At 42.1% G+C, this 18,100-nt stretch overlaps 1 protein-coding gene across 1 annotated transcript in view; it reads right to left on the reverse strand.

Annotated features, from left to right (window-relative positions):
• NYAP2 (neuronal tyrosine-phosphorylated phosphoinositide-3-kinase adaptor 2) overlaps nt 1-15,617 on the reverse strand; it is a 181,565-nt gene extending 165,948 nt beyond the window's left edge. Inside the window, exon 1 of the mRNA XM_087740700.1 lies at nt 15,547-15,617. Within this exon, the coding sequence (XP_087596826.1) occupies nt 15,547-15,578 (32 nt within the window). The 5' untranslated portion in view covers nt 15,579-15,617. The remainder of the gene's footprint in view (nt 1-15,546) is intronic.
• Nucleotides 15,618-18,100: the final 2,483 nt, after the last annotated feature.

An 18,100-nucleotide genomic window follows, 5' to 3' on the forward strand; every position in this document is an offset into this window, starting at 1 on the left:
AAATAATACAGGACATGTACTTTGAAATAGACTGACTTTCACATTAAATAAGATAGAGTCACTGAACACATTTCCATCTGCTGAAGTGCAAGGGTTTTACAAATATAAATAAGAATATAAGAGGATTCCCCAAAAATGGTCTCAACAAATGGAGGAATACAGCAAAAAAGTCTGCATCTAGATTAAACCTGAGCAGTGGGCATTAACTGAAAGTTACATGATGGATTCATGCAGAAATACTAACAGCCAACTCAAGAAAGCCCCTTTTATTCTACTGCTGGTCAGTATGATGTACCTAAGTACTAGTACTTAAAAAGCAACACATGGGATGATATACAGACATCGGTGTTTGATGTGGAGTTACTACCATACTCTGCCCCAAAAGCACAGTAAGCAGTCTAATGTGACTGGCCCAAATCAACTTGTATGGATCACGACAGTGTTGGACCCACTGGAAGAGCCCAGGAATCCTTTCCCTGCTATGGATTTCCCACTAAGCTTGCTTTCCTCTGAACAATAATGGGTGATTTGACTGTCTATTATAACATCTTAAACCCCCTTGTAGGCATACAGGCATATGACAGTCATCTCACAGGCATCCTAACAGAGATATGACACATGGACCTCTGCAATCCAGCACAAAGCGAAGTGTTTTCCATCACATGCAAAATCCTAGGAGCCCCATATTAAGAGTTTGGTTTCTGATGAGCCTGATCAACCTTGCCCAGCCCTCAAGGAGACCCACTCATTGCCTTAACTGCATATCCACGAGGCGTAGAAGTGTGTAGATTGGAATACAACTCTCTACATGACCCTCCACTGCTGATCGTGCAGATAACCTCTTGAGGTTCTCCTTCACCTGTACAATACGCCAAAACTGAAGGAACAGTGAGACATTCCTAACAACCACCAATTGCCTGGAGATTTCTCACTCTTGTTGTGGAACAAATTGCAGAGGCTTGGAAGAAAGAAAGACTACCACTAGGAAAGTGAGGGGGTCTCTCTGCTGGACCCAGGTTTTGGTCAGGTTTTTTGTGACAGGCTAGGTAGGAAGAACTACTCTTCCAGCAGATCCCTCAGGGAAACTCTTAAATCAAAAGGGATAGAGTAAAGGATGAGGCTACTAGGACAGACATTGTGCTAGACCTCATGCAGAGTACAAGAACTCACAATGAAGGGTAGCATGATCACTGCTAGCATTAGGACTACAATGATTCCTGCTGAAATTAATCTACTCTGAGCTTGTCTCAGATCAGACAGCTGCTTTTTACTGGATTCAAGAAAGGCCCTTCAGAACTGTAACGTGCCATCCCAGAAACAAGACAAGCTGTGGGACAAAATTATCCCAAATCACTGCCTTCACTGAAGGGGACTCAGATTCCTTGGACAAACAGGAGGATTTTATTATTTGGAGTAGTGTTGCTCAGAGGGCACCTAATCTAATTATCTACAGAACTTCAAGTATGTGTAGTACAGTTTCCCTAACCTATGGTAATATCTCTAACAACAGCTTTTAAGTTATCGTCTGATGTCTCAGCAGCAGGTTCCACTCTTTTTCATTTTATTTTTATATATTCAGGAATTGTACATGGCTTCTGCAGCTGGAGGTTTTGAGTAACCAGAACAGATCAAAATGTCTAGTGGCTGAATTAAGTCACAGTTATTAAACACTACTAATAGTGGAACACTCTTAAAATATTTTGCATCTATTCATCTATAATTCATTAATATTTCAAACTTGACTTAGGTTTTCTGTCAGTCAGATGTCTGATCTTATGCTAGGTGTTTCTGTTGGTCAGGCATCAGATACAAACTTAGACACTGAACTTCCCATTCACTTATGGACAAATGGCATTTGCGACTACAGCACACTTCTGGAAATCTCTCCTGGCTACTGCTGCTGGGTGCAACAACTGTCAACAGGTTAAGAACTAAGAGCTAGAGAAACCTCCGTTTGTGCCGATTTAAAAGTAGCTTCAAAATTGAACAATTTTAATAACCCTTTATCTATTTGAAACATAAATCTATAGCTGTTAGATGGGCCCCTTTCTTTCCTAATATTTTCTCAGAGTTGTAAATCATCCCCGTACTCAAGAACAAGAATCGAATCTTGCATGTCTTCACACAGATTTAGCAATTTTACAATAAACCCTAATCCATTTTTCACTCTCCCAATCTTCCTTCAGACCCAAAGCGGCACCTAGCATTGCTGTAATATATAACTGCTCTAAAAATATATTGCTGTAGGCAGCAACTCTGACAGTGAAGACCTGATGGAAAGCCACCAGTCCAACCCCCGCCACATCTCATTTCTGATCATGCCTTCTTTGCTCTCTTACATCAACAGGAGCAAGGTATATAGAGCTGCACCCACTCACAGCCTTCCTTAGATACACAGCGACTTGCCAAAATGGTATTTACACTGTCTCACATGCCACAAAGTTCATAGCACTCTTGAGCAGATGGGCTAAAAGATGAGGGTGGTAAGAAAGCCTGAAAGAGACTGTGCAGAGGGACACGCAACAGTAATCCACGCCCGTTTTAATTTACACCATGTAATTTTCTTCCCACGTTTTGAATCCCAAGTGCCAACAGTTTGGTACTTTAAACTTATTTATTAGTCTCAAAACAGGAAGGAGTGACGAGTTTCTGACAGTAGCAAAGTGACTCTGCAAGCAAGTCCAGGCTAGGACTACACAAAAAACAGAGCTCACAACTTCATCTCCAAACAGAGACAGAGATAGGAAAAAGTAAACAGATCTGACTGGAACAAACTAATCTCTTCAGCCTTCCAACCTAACTCAGAGAAACATACACCACGCGCACTTCTATCAAGGGCCTTTTGAACCAAGACAGTACAAAGGAAATGGCAGGTTCTTGTTTAGGCACCATTCACAACACTGGATATCTGATGGACACGTTTTCCAAAATTGCATTTTTGGTAGCAGTAATTGATGCTACCCTAGTCTTCAATCACTGCCTTCAAATGTGTGTCCTGACTATTAAAACAAGAAAGTACAGGAAATATTGAAAAGAAGTTTTTCCAACAAAGCAGGAGGTTGGCAATGCAGTAACAATACAACGGTTATCCTTTTACATATCAGATGAAAAATGCTGGATACCTGCAGGGAATTTTGTAGATTGCTCCAGGAGTTGGCTGGGCTTCTACAGAAGAACTGAGTTTTCATATGTCTCCACTACGCTTTTCAGTCGTTGGTGCTGTCTGCTTATCTACACACATGGATTTCCTGAACTGCTGCTCATTTTGCACAACATGGTTCCAGGCAACAAGGACACCATCGCCACAGATGAAGCTGAAAGATTTTCAGTATGAGCAAAACTACACACAACAGCAGTGTTATCAGGAAATGCTGCGACACATTCAAAAAGTTGCTAACGATATCCCTGTCCACATTCAGAGCTTTAAAAAAAGCTGCTAGACTGAGGTACCAATAGAGAAACTCATTTCTTCTCCTGTCCAAAATAACCTCCATTACTTCAGGGTATGATATCTGGCCAAAACTTGACTTTGTATCTTTGATTTGGGGCTAGAACTAATAAGCACAAAAATTTCCTTAACCACATTTTTGCTCAACTTTGATCTACTAAAACATATGCAAAACAAGTTCAAAGTTACCAATGCAAAAGCAATAGAGAAGAGAGTCTGGCTCATAAACAAAGGACTGCAGTTAAGTGTATTTAAGGCACATATGTATGGCTGAATATTTTATTTTCATTTTAGATGCCAATATTCAGCCATCTGGCTTTCCTTGAGGCATTTCTTTTGTGGCTTTTTTTTTTTTTTTTAATAGACAGTCTTCAATAGCAAGGCATTAAAAATATAAAAGAAAAGAAAACCAAGTTCTTCAGTGTGAACCACTGCAGGCTACCAACCACTACTCCATTGTTCAACCTATATGAAACATAACATCAAGAAAGTTTCTATTTTCTAAAACAGTTCTTTATTATCTAAAATATCCATTCCCTCTTTATCCTACTTAATGTTAGTCTTAATGGCCATATGGCTGGACATTTATAATTAACAGCTTTTATCTAAATAAATACAGTGCTTTGAATTTTTAATAGGTTTGTCCATTAAGAACCCTCAAAGAAAGGTGAAAAAATAAAGCTCTTCCTAAAATAAGAACAGAGGGATATGAACTTCATGAGGTGCCTGCAGGCAGGAAGCAGTAGGTTGTATGTGATACTGACCATTCACACCGAACAAGCACTGCATGCCTGCACAGACACTTCAGCGTAAAGCAGATAAAACGCCGGGTGAATGAAGAGGAGTTCCACGCAATGAACAAACCACAGACCTACTGCTTGTATGGTGCAGGGGATCTGCGAGCTTGAATTAGCCTTGGACACATCTGCACCCAAACGTTAGTCTACAGCACGGCACCAAGAGACCTCAGTTTTTATGTGACTTTACAATCTAACCATGCTGATTAAACGTGCTTTCTGGTTTTTTTATATAATACGCATGAAAGGCAGAGAACGGCAGTCATTCCTCTAGCCTTCTCACACTGGCACAGTGACGTGACCATTTCCAGTGGGGCACTGCACATTAGCACTGCCTCATCATGGCAGGAGCTCTCAGTTTTTGCTATCTGTACTGCCACAATGTTTTGTGCTGTACTAACAACCAAATTCTTGTTAGATTTCCATATCCACTCATTATTTCCTTTCCTTGTTTATATAAATTACCATGGCTTGTTATTTGTCAGGATTCATATCTGTGAATTTAATGGAACTGCACTTCTCAAAATCACCCACACTGTCAACAGCTCTAATTTGTTTATGTCAAATCAGTCTTTTTTTCCCCATTTACCCTTCTGTTTCATACCATTTATATTAGCTTGTCAGCTGGGATTTTATTTATTTATTTGCTTTGGAAGGTTTGCTTCTGTGAAACCCTGATGGCAGAAGAACTGCACAACTCAAGGGACAAGTAATAAGATATAAATGCTTTCAACATCAAGCTGTTACTTCCAATTGAGTCCTGGTCAAGAGCAACAGAAGTTTTGGCCAGTTTTTGCATTTACTAGAGAAACAGATATGAGGTGTGTTTGGTTTGGTTGTTGGTGGGTTTTTTTGTTTGGTTTGTGGGTTTTTTTTTTGTTTTGTTTTGTTTTTTTTTTAAACTCTGCATATTGCTCTTTCTCACTATTTTACTAGCCACCACTCTAGAAAATGCTTAAGAAACACTAAGCTTGTAAGTGGAAATGTAGGCACCTAAAGATTTTACAAACTCTTCCAAACACCAGCATTGTAAGAACCTAAAAGGCTTGCTAGGCACCCGATCTCCCATAGCAATCTAAGCACTATGACTGTACCTCTTCTCTCAAACCTTTTTGGTATCAGGTGAGAGGACAAAGAAAATAGAAATATTCTTGCAGTAAGTATTTCCATATAGAACTTTGCAAAGAGGCTACTACTAAGATATCAAAGCATGTATGAAATTTAATATGTACTGAGAAGAAATTAAAATCATTGCTCAGACACATGCACAGTATTTGCTTTTCAGTGTCATCCAAGGTGCGATATTGTATACAGTGCCTGCACTGTGCTTGGTGCTGCAGAAATCCAAAGCAAAGAGACAGTCACAGCTTACACTGATCATTTAGGAAGGACTGAAATAAGCTGCAGCACAGCATAACAAAACTCACTCCATGAAAAACTAGATGAATACTTAAAAGGATGTATTTTTGTCCAGATTCGACATGAATTTCAACAAATATTTAAGGCTCTAATGATTTAGAAGGGATTAGGAGGCAAGGAAAAACTCCAGTATTTTGCTCAACTGGATCGCTGATCCTTAAAGACCCAATTATTGACCCAGAAGGTGGTTCTGGTCGTTGTGCAGTGCTCAGTATTTCCAAGGTAAAAAAAAGACATCCAGCTCAAGCCATGCTTTTGAAGGGGCTTGGTCCATAACATCTCCTCCTACTCCATGGAGCGGCAGAGGCTGCATCACTCCTCTCAGGCATTTCCCATTCTCTTGCCGTGGCCTTCCCCAGCTCCGTTGCCACCCCGTACAAAAGCGTGCTAACAGCCCCATGCAACAAAGGAGGTGAGCATCTGGGCTCTGAAGGCAGACACAAAAAACAGCTTTTCTGTTCTCCACCCATTTTTGTGCTGAGCCAATTTAATCAAGCAGCAAGCTACTTTTGTCAGTGCTCTTTGGCAGCAGCCTGGCACACCAGCTCCTTTGCTGGCCAACCTGCTTTTTAGACCTTTGACAATAGCTCAGCGTTTTGAATGCTCAACACATCATATATTGCTATTGCGGTGCTTCTGATTTCCATTTCATTTTGGGTACTGAATTTTTCCAGTTGTGGCAAGATTTACATGCTGGCAAAGCCTTAACAAAATGATTAATGGGAAGTATTTCTGGATATTATGGCAGAGTTCTGTTAAGAAAAAGAACAAAAGCCTTATATTTCAGTTATCATGCTGAAATCAACAAACTGTCTTATTTCTGTTAAAACACTCGCTAGAATTTGTGCATTTTTACTTTCTGTAACTTTTCTCCTTAAAAAAAAAAAACTTAGACTTCACAGCAACAATATTAGTGAAACTACTGTATCATCATACCAAAAGAAGTTGCTATTTTAGGAGTTTATAGATCTTCCCAGCTTTAAAAAAAACCAAAAATGCCTTGGGCTAAATTTAGCTCTCAAGATTTTAGCATTTATGTGGGGGAGGAAGGGACTTTGAAATCCTGGTGCACTTGAAGTCAGTGTGCGTACTTTCCAGATTTTAACAGGACAGGATTTATTCCATTCATATTTGCTGAATTGAGGAAAAAAAACCCCATAATAATAACAAATATGTAGGATCAAATCTTCTGGCTCATTCAAATAACATGCCTTCAGCTGTACATAAGCATAACATGCACTAATTTTACAAGCAATTTGAAACTAATTTAAGCCCTGAATGAGAAATATTCTGAGTACCTCAACAGAGAGTTGCAATCATCATTATTCTCCTTGCAGCATACTGAGATGGGACTGATCCCATCTGCTCAGGCAATGAAGCCAGAAACCAAAGTTGAGACAAAGCAAAATCTGGATTGTTTTTTTTCTGTTTGTGTCAGACAGATCTAATCTTTGGGACAAAACCCAGGGTGGTTCTTAATCTTTAAGTCTACTTTAATGAACTTACAGCTAAGATTTGAAAGCCTGCACAAACAATTCAACTGGACATTGAGATCATCACTTTGAAAGATTCCACAGGCTACACGATTCACAAAAAATAAGCCTGGAAAAGCTATGTCATCCATTGCCCTGCTCCAAGACAAGAGAGGGATACGTAATCCAACCCACACAGGTGCTTCTAACCTATCATTAAAGGCTTCCAATGATGGAGAACAGACCATCTCCTTGTGAAACCTGCTCCAGCCTGAAAATTCAGCTAACAGCTCCTTACTCTGCTCTCTGAGGGAGACAGAGAATAACAGGTCATCCTTCTGTTTACAAGAAACTTTCACATACTGTAAATTAATCACCTCAACTTCTCCTCATAGCTTGTGTTACCTAAAAGAGAATAACAATAAAACAGAGCGCTAGACTTTTTGTCTACATCTTTCTCAAAACACGGCTCCCAAAAGAGAACTTCCAGGACTGTCATAATGTCTTGCATATGACAATCCTATTCATTCACCCAAGAGCAATTTGTTTGCCTTTTTCAAGTAGCAGCATGGTACTGAAGCTTTACGTTCAGTTTGTGGTCTGCTAACGAGTATTTTCAGCAGTACTGCTGCCTACCCAATTTCTCCTCGTTCTATATTTGATCATTAATCTGCCTTTTTCTTCTCATATGCAGCATCACCTGGGTGAGCTTGGGTGAATCTGGCAGATGTGTCATCATTGCTCACTGGTTCCCTTTTTAATGTTGTGTGGGAAATTACCATTCTTGTAAATACGTCTTTTGAACAAATAGCCCACTTTATATCAGAAGCCAATGGTCCAGACAACCAAGTAAACAGCAATAATAGCTGTTGCCACAATAGCTTTACTACTAATTCACATCAGCCTTAGTAATGACTTTTCCTTCATTATTACTGTTCGATTGATATTAAGCACCAATTAGCCTCAGTTCTTCACCAACAGAACCCTGAGCAGACGGTGAGGACATATGAAGTGATAAGGCCAGGGCTGGCAGTTCTAAGAGTTATAAACCATATTCTGGGATAATCGCAAAAAGCAAATACTGCGTTTATTTTCTATCACTTCTGTTCTTCAGAGGGGAGTAACTCTGGGTATACAATGTTCAAATTGAGACAAGAGTCCATTGGGGCCAATTAATTATATTTGCGTATATAAGCAGACAAGTTAAGTTAACAAACTGGCATCCATGCGAAGCCTCAAACATAAAACCAGCTTTGATTTTTCCATTGGGCAAGAACCAGAAGCATTATACAAGATTTACGAGAGGACAAAATTTGCTCATTCACACTGCCTAATCACTTGATACTGCTGTGGTGGAGGCCTGAAGACCATGAACCGCAAGGGGGTGAAAGTATCGTAGCAGGGAGATGCGAGTTCAAGCCTTGCACTGAAAACTTTCCCCTTTCAACCCGGTTATGAGAGGTCTTTCAAGACAGAAAATCAAAAGTGACTGAAAAGGATGTTAACTACAGCACTTCTGTGGCTTCTGCCAATTACAGACGTTGGCTGGCTTTAACCAAGAAAAGGCATAGGACCCCACCTGGCTAGGGCACAACATCAGCCTCTTTTGACTGAAGCCATAAAACAGTGCAGTTTCCTCCTCCCTTCCCCGCCAAATACAGAAAAATAAATTATTGGAGTTGCATTTAGATCTCAAGTAAATCAATATTGACTGCTGACACAGGTGTTGAAATTTGGAAACTTCATGCAGTCCTTCAAAAAAAAAAAAAAAAAAGGACACCAGGAGGGATCTCAAACATATTCAAATCAGGGAATGTAATTTAGACCTATATGAACAGAGGAGGAAAGGATGCATTCTACACTTCATTGTAGCTACTGAGTTATACATCCCCACAGCATCATTACAGATTTTGAGAAGACCCAGTCTATTACATTTCCAATGATATTGTTAGCTTACATGGAGTCAAATAGGACCATAAAACAGGATGATCTGGCTCCTCATTGCAGAGATGACACAGTAGAGGTCCAAATATTTGCTTTGCTGCCTGTAATATGGCACTTCAATGAACAATTGAAAGTATGTAGCACAGTTGGCAGCGAACATTTGTGTCAAATAGCCCATGCTGGTTAAATACCCCTGTATCTGCAGCAAAGGCTGCTTCTGAACTTCAGGGGGGAGGCGAAGGCAGGTAGTGGGGAGGAGGATTGTTTGTTTTACAAGAACACATTCACCCACAACACCTCTGTCACAAACACCCCAAGAATAGCAGCCTGGTTATCTGGCTGCTCTGTGAACTTTTATATCTAGACTGACGCTCATGCTTTAGATTCAAACATCCTCCACAATTATCCCAGGACCTTTGCCATTTTGTGGGGTAGGAGAATTGAGAAGGGGAGGTATTTCAGACAGTCTAGCAATCAAAAAAAATCAGGGCAGAACAGTACTCTTGAGTATTTATCTTTTAAAGTAAAAAGAAGTTGTACACAGTAACTAGTTGTATACTTTGTAGTACTATTTCTTAGTGGCTTCATTTAACAAACAAAGCGCTCGCCTGAAACATCCAAGACTTACATCTTGGTCCCAGCTGGGATCAGTGCTTTCACTTACTAAATGTATGCAACGTATTCCATTAGACAATTGCTTGCCTATCAGTGTACAATCTGGGCTAATCCATGTTCCCTTGAAAACATTATATTTGATAACAATCATAAGGATTGATTAAATTGCCTCAGATAAGAGTATCTGCTTCCATCAGGTTAGCTAGTTACGCTAACACCATGTGGCAGCAGTTACAAAGCAGATGAATTTGTGAAAATTTCTACAGAAATTTTGAGGCTATAATGGCAATCTCATTTTGACTCTCGAGATTAACACAATTTTTCCCCCCAACTGCTGAAAAGCATAGATGTAGAAATACATTAAAGCCAACAATTTCTATCTCCCCTTTTTATTTAAAGCATGCTTAATTAAGGCATTTATATTTCTGCAAATTACTGCAAAGTGATTGACCTAGAGGTTGCTCTGAGCCTTACAGATGAAAGAATTTACATGAACTTCTTCTCAGCAGCTTTTTTCCAAGAAAAATCTTTTCAAAATGCTTCTTTTGATCATTATCGCTAAATGAAACTTCTTTAGATGGCCAGAATAGGAAAATATTTAACTATCACCATGAATCTGTTCCTTAAAGCTGATTAGCTCCTATTTCATAACAGCTCTAAGCATTCCGTTATCAGCAGTGACTCCCAAATAATCATGTTGGGCACTTACAATGAAGCAAAATTTACTTCAAAGCAAACAATTGCAAATGCAGCATGCTTCAGATTTCCTAATGTCATTTAAAGTATTATTGCCTGTTAGGAACAACAATAGCACAGCTGAAGCGGTTAATAGAAATGAACACAAGTCACAGTTTTAATTGCAGCCTCAGAGCCATATTCATTAGAGATGAACATAGCCCCTTCACATTGCAAGTAGGATGCCTGCATATGTGATTTCAAAGTGATACACATCTGTGCAGAATATGACTCCTGTCTTCCCATACCTATCTGATGTCTCTGATGAGGACAAGAATGCTTCTCCCCTAAACTTACCAGCTGTGTAATGTAAAACAGTGCACACCTAACAAACAAACAAACAAAAAAATTACACTTTGATATTTCTTTAAACAGGGCTTTAGAACAAGTTGTAATTTCAAGTAGCCTACAGAGATACGTGGAAATGTACTGACTTGCTATATCTGTCCCATTGTAAGAAACCATGTATTTCCAGTGCCAGATTTAAGAAAACTATACCTGCCAAGCAAAAACCTCCTCAAACTCTCAATACTATTCCTTGGAAACGCAAAAAGATGTTATATTATGTTATTTCCTGTGCTGGTAGAGGTCAACTATTGCACAGGGGTCATTTACATCTCTGGAGGAAAAACAGTGCTTGCAAAGCTCATGACACCACCCTGTTTATGTCAGCTCATGCAGCCTTCGAGGATACAACATCTTGTATGTTTCCTCAGAAGCCTCAAAGCAGAGCTCTGTAACTACAGCTGGTAACAGAGAGGCTAACTGGGCAGCAAAAATCCAGGGAAGACTGTATAAGCCTGAAAAGGACCCAGTAAAGGATCAGAGTCAATGAAGTAGGAAACAAGAGTATTTGGCTGCTCTGAAACTAAATATGTCAGTCCACGACATCTGTCTAAAAAGGAAAAAGTTCAAAATGCAGATCTGGAATGCAGCACTTTTTACTGTGAGCCACTAGGTGTCTGTAAGCAATTTCCAACCTTCCAGTCATTGGACTTCAGGGAGGATAACTCACAGTGGATGCAGGAACAATAACAGACTGGCAAGCTCTTCAAATGAGAAGAGATGAAACTCTGAGGATGCCAGCTCACAGAGTGAAAGATTGAAAGCAGCACAGTGCAGAGATTCATTCCACCCCTCCAGGCTTTAAAAAGCCAGGAAGAAACTCCAGTGACCAAGGGATTCTTGAGTTTCACTTCACCATTCATCTGTCAGTTGGAAAAGCATAAGCATGTTACTCTACAAAGGTCAAGCAGTTCACATACTCAGAGAGCTACAAGAGTCCAACAGAAAAAATTTACATTGCATGTGTTAATAATGTTATATTCCTGTATTCCTGAAAGTTGTTTAAGAGGAAATATTATATAAACAAAGAAAAAGCAATTAATCAATGCAAGGCTTTTTTATAAATATATATCTCTCTCTACAGTGTATTCTGCACTTGAACTCTGAAAAAGGGTTCCTCTTGCATGATTTATTTTTCATTTTCTACTGATAGACCTGGCTAGATAGCTTGTAAGGGTCAGTGTAGTCTGATGAACCCATGTATTACCAATTACAGTACACTGCATTAGCATGTCATCCACATAAAGTATACTTTAAGGTTAATACAGTATGGTTAGTCATTTATTAATTAGAAGATATGTTGAATAATTTTATTCCTTCAGAATGAACACTAGTTTTTCATGTTTGTACTGAGTTCCAAATGAGAAAAAATAAAAACTGCAGAAGAAATAGGCAACATATGCTGAAAATAAATTTGGCTGCACTACCAAAACATTTCAATGACTTGCAATTTACTGGCAAGAACAACTGCCAATTTCACCTCGTGAAATTAATTCTCTTACTGTTACTACTTCAGTTGACAGCTGTACTGGCTTCACAGGTCCTGCCTATGTCCTGCCTTTGGCTCCAACCTCATCAACCTTTAAAGGGTGGTCTCTGAGGAAACAAAGGTCTTTTCAATTCTTAACTCCAGCTCTTTATCTTCATTTATCCATAATGCATCTCGACCTGAGCTGCTGAACAAGGAAATTATGCCAACAGTAACAGCACCACACACAAAATAGATTGCAGCCCAACAGCCAAAGCCTTGCTCCTAAGCCCTTTGTCTTTCTATCATTGTGTTGCAGCTCCGCAAAAAAAAAAAACAAAACAAAACACCAAGTTGAACTCTTTGGCTACTAAGACTCTCCTTGAAACTCTGACTTGAATTTTAGGCTCTCTTCCTAGCCCATTCAAACTCATCATCCTCATGATTAAGTCTCCAGTGTCGGTGCACATATTTCTTCTGTTTATGATTTATACAGCCAGTTCACACTTTGCATTTGAGACCTCACACACCTGACCGTGTCCTTCCCTGTTTCTTGTCCCCATTTCTCCTGAGCCAGAAAAAAAACCCACCTTAAACTACTCTGGAGAATTTTCCTCCTGTGGCATAGACTGTACCCTCAGAGCACTAAGCCATAGATCCTCTTTAATGAAATTTAATATTCAGGAAAGCCATGGAACAATACTGCCAACCAGTCTCTTTTTCTCCTGATATTTTTGCAATAATGAAAGGTGTCAAGGTTATCCATATTTTATACTTTTTTTGAGGCACAGTTACGATTCATTCAAGAGCAACAGGAATCGGGAAGGTTCCTGGTGCTCAGCTCCAGAAGGTATATAGTAGACATCAAGTTTACAGAGCAAACGTTTGGAAACAGCCTCCTCTGGGAAGTCAGATTTCCTCTTTTTCACTGCAGAATTTCAGTCTCACTTGCTCCCACATCAAACCTGCCCACCTCCTGCTACAGATGTAAAGAAACAGTATGGGTGTGTTCATAAATACAAAGACAACACAGTTGAACCACAGAAAGCACCTCTGACGTTCTCACCCTCCCAGCCTTTCACCTTCTTTTCACACCCATTTTTGATGGTAGCCTCCAAAGACTGAGAATTTGGCCTTGACATGAAGAATCAGATACTAAGTCTATGACACAGCATGAAAAGCAATAACAGAAATTTCCAAATAGTGAAGTCAGAGAAAAGGCAGGAAAAAGGAATTCACACAGTTAGGATCTGCTCTCCAAGATGCTCCCTCAGCAGCTTCCAGAGGGAGCTCTGCATCCAGAGAGGTGGGAGGACTGGGCCCCCTGCTGCTCCCTGAATAGTGCATTTAGGCATTTCTCTTGGGCTCCCATTTAAATGTAATGCACAAATGCATGCTCACCAGCATGTCACCCTCCAGATGGTACACTTCTGCTCTACCTTTTTGTATTGGAGGGACAATTTCCTCATTAAACCCGCATGACCTACAGCAAACCAATTTGGTGTCTTACTCCAGTCTGCATTTCTGGTCCATATTTCAGCCAGCAACCACTACTGCTGTTTTTCATAAAATGCAGTAACACATAGCAGCACAGTCTTTGAGAAATACTGGAAAGAAGAAGGGCAGGGCACCAAAGGGAGAAAAAATGGACAGAAAAATGGTGTTTACAATGAGTAATTCACAGACCTGAGGCAAGAGACACACAGCATGATGTTCAGAACTACTGAAAAAACAGCACAGTGGAGAAAACTGGCAATGTTTCCACCAAGCATCTCCACAAAGGCCTCAGGTCAGTATGATAAATACAGGATTAGAAACAGTTTATTTAAGTACTTAGCTGAATTAGAGCATAGGAATAGCTATCTTGGATCCTTCTCGGGCAAGTCACCATCAAGGATGTGGACACACTGCAAAAGTTTGGACTTGTAAGAGGCTTGGGAGACATGTTCCCTTACAGAGACCTTTATATAAGGAAATTACTTCCAACCCAAGAAATGCAGGTGCTGTGGTCTTCCTTTATGTTTTCTTAAAGAAGGTCAAATACCTAATTCTAGTCCAAATTCACCTTAAAGCTTGATTATCCAGCTTCATCCCACAGGATGAAACAAATTCCCTTTGTAGTCAATAGAAAGCCATTTTCCTGCCTATCAGAATCAGGAGGAGAAGGAAAAAAAACCTAGACATAACCTATTCTCCCTTACAAGATATATATTTATTTTAATTTTTTTAAACTTATTAGGTATCATGTCCTTCCTGGCAAAAACAGAGATCAAGGACACACAAAGAACAAGTTGAAAGGACAATAATATTACAGACTTCCCACTGATCGAGACACTGGAAGGAGAGCAATAAGCAGCGAGGTTGCCCAGACCCCCCAGCTACTCTGCAGTCTTACAAGGAAAACTAACAAATTGCAAAAAGCACGGTTAAAGCCATCAGAGACACTCTTTCACAAAAGCTGCTAACACCTTATTCCAGGGTCCCCTGCTGTAAGCCACTGCCAGCTGAGGAGAAGAAGCGGTTGCTCAGAGCAAAGCTCCAGCTCGGGCGGCAACGCCTCGGCCGTCGCCCTCTGCCCGCGCTCCGGCTCTGCTGCTTGCTACGCACCTGAGGTACTGAAAGGCAGAGGGAATAACAACGTGCTGCGGGGAAAAAAGTAAAAGGCAGAACAGCGCACACACACAAAAAATGGCAATAAAGTTGACAGTATAAAGACAGTACATTCATCCCTGAATGTGAATCAAGCGCAAAATGTTTTCTCATGAAAGAGGGTGGAGTCTCTTCCAAGAACAAGAAATTACCAACATCTGAACTGAATCTTTTGATCCTAAAAGCTACCAAAACCCACAGTCCAGAAAAGCAGGTTAGAGTTTGGACCAGCAAAAGTGCTTCTTGTAAGGTGGCAGCTGTCTGCACTTCCATACGTGAAGCTATCACGGCGCCAGTGCTATTCTGCTGCTCTGGGTGCGGGGATTTCTAATTGCAAGCTTCTGCCGCCACCTCCCCTACTTTTCTAAACGTAAGACGTACCAAATAGGACAAAGTAAATTGGGAGGCACATAGTAATGCCGCGACACAGCACACCAACTCCAGCAAACGCTGGCTGCAGGACACCAACCACCCGGCCGCGTCCCCACAGAGGCGCGCCCACCGCGGCACCTGCCCCGGGCTTTCCCTCACGGCCTCCAGCGGTCCTGAACAGCACTGCTCCGCTCCAACCCCGCGGGCTGCCCCTCTCCCACCGCGCCTCGACGCATTTCAAGCCGGGCCCTGCTGACACCCCGGCCCGGTGCCCTGACCTACCTCGACACCACAAACGGCCCGCCAGCCACCATCTTCACAGCCGCCAGGCCTTAACGCCCCGGGCTGCGGGCGGGAGGACAGCCCGGGCCCGCCCTGCGGGGGCCGCCCTGCGGGGGCGCGGCTGCGCCGGGCGGGGCGAGGTGCTAAGTGCCGCCTCGGCGGCGACGGGCGGGCACGCGGGAGCGAGGCGCGCGGCCGGAGCTGCTCCTGCCGCCTCGGCGGGACGTGGCAGCTGTTTGCTGCGCGGGCGCGCGCCTCCCCCTCAGGGCGGGATGGTCGGCGGCCGCGGCCCTTACCCGGGCGAGGGGCTGCCGCCGCCCCCCGAGCACCCTCCTCGGCAGAGCCCGCCTGAGGAGAAGCCAGGTAAGGAGCCGCTGCCTTCTGCGGGGACTCTCGTTACACGTGCGCCGAGCCCTGCCGCAGCCTGGGCGGTCTCGTTCCTGCCTATGGCTCCTGGCTGGAGAGAGGTTTTAGCGGGGTGTAGGTTGCAGGGCCCGGCTGAGGGGGAAGGCGCCTGTCCTGTGCGGCCTGGTAAGTGTTGCCGCATGTCTCTTCGCAAGCGGCTCCACATCCAGTGGGAGCTATCGGTGAGACGCAGGAAGCATGTGTGGGAATCGGGGAGACAAGGTTTGCAGAGAGGGTGTATCTCTTATTAAACTAAATGGCCCGAAGAAAATGGAGAAGCATTTAGGTGCGTACACCATTCCTCCCAGTTCGGTGTGCCTGCCGTTATGCCGCGTGTGAGGAACAGGGTGGAAACAGGAGAGCTGGAAGCAGAGGTGTTTACCAATGCAGAGCAGGCCCTGGGAAACAAGGAAAGCAATGGGTAAAAGATACCTGGAAGCAGGAGTTTTTGTTTGGCGGTGTGCAGTTCGCTGGGTTCACAGGCAGCTGAGTCGTCACGTCTCTTTCCCTCTAAAAAACACCATGGGATAAGTGAGGCCTGCTTGTGAGGAGTGTATGCGTGCCCATTAGTCGTGGCTTCACGTGCACACTTGGTAATGGCTGCACAAAGGAGGCATCAGTGCCAGCTGGGTACTGGCTGGTAATGTCCGATTTTGTGCGGGCAGCTGGGAGTGTTGACAGGTACCCAGAGACCCACGGCCTGGCTGTTGGGCACCTCTTCTGCAGCGCCTCAGTCGACTGCACGGTGAGCATTGTATGCTGCTCATGGGGGACTTCCCCCGCTGTGGCCTGCCCACGTAGTGACCCAGCCCTGCGTAGTTTATGGGATCATAGCTTGAGGTTGTATGGCTGCAGGCTGTAATGCCAGTAGGCTGCTGCTTTTATAGTGACTCCAAGCCTTCTTCTGGCCTAAAGGAGGAGGAAATGAACACCTGGTGGATGTCCCAAGAGTGAATACAAAGAACAAGTCACTTGTGACAGCCCCTTACTTGCTACTGAAAATGGAGTTGCTTAATGAGTGTTACATTCCTCTAAGGGTTTTTTCTGCTTCATTTCTTGGGACCATTTGAGAATATTCATTGACAAAAGAATACGGGCTAGGGCTGTGCAATTGTTTTCATGGTTCCCTCCCCCTGGTGTTACAGTAACTGTTCTTTTATGTATTTTTATACTGGTTTTTGGTGGCATAATGGATGATTTTGACCTCCTTTTTTTGAGAACCCTACTTGCCTCTGTCTTCTCCGTAGATGTTAAGGTGGAGAAGATTAGCCTTGTTTTCTGCTTCAGATGTAACACTGCTTTCCTGTAAGCAGCTGTGGGCTGGACCGCGGAGTCAGTATTTCAATGTGTTTAAAAATGCAGAAGCTGTAATAAATGCAATTGGAAGGTTTGATAACCATGAATGAAAGGGAACAAGCTTGTTACTTTGCCCTGCTTCCTCAGGGGAACTGAAAATGTGGAGCACTAGTTTAAGTAAAAATGTAGGGGTTTTTGGGCTCCGTAGCACGTATTTTTTTAAGCAGTTGTAACAGAAATTATTAGGTATAAATGACAAATATAGCATAATGGGAACCCCAAGAATAGTATGTTTTCCATGTGCTAATAAAAAGCTCCAAACTATTATTGTGGACAACAGGAATTATTGCTGATCCAAAGGGGTTTTGATGGCCTGAGATGCAATGGTCAGGACTCACTTTAGGGTTAAACTGGGCAAGTCCACTTCCTTTCTATTGATAAAGCGTGAGTTTCTTTGAATGGAGTTATGAATAGTGTAAACTTGCTATTCCTCTGATGACAGGAGCAATAGGCTTGTCAAAGCATTTGACACAGAGTAAGTTACGGGAAGATTCTAGATTTTCTTGTAGTAAGTAGCCACCTGTTACAAGTATTTAAGCACAAAGCACTTAAGGGAATGTTTCCAGTTGTTACTTATTTATACAGGAAGGCCTGTTAGAGGAAACATGATGAAAGAGAATCCCCTCATGCTCCATACAGGCAGAATAAATTATTGTATTAGACTTGGAATTCATTCTCTTAAACTGTAACTTTACCTTTGCAAAAAGAAAAAGGTCATGGGTATCATAACGTGCAAAATATCTTTCTCTGAATCCTGTTCAGTTCTCTTGCTGTAAGTCAGTTTTTCAGAAAA

This window comes from Nipponia nippon, unplaced genomic scaffold (genome assembly GCF_047370975.1).
Source record: "Nipponia nippon isolate SJK-2023a ecotype South Korea unplaced genomic scaffold, ASM4737097v1 scaffold_7, whole genome shotgun sequence".
NCBI classification, from domain to species: Eukaryota; Metazoa; Chordata; class Aves; order Pelecaniformes; family Threskiornithidae; genus Nipponia; species Nipponia nippon.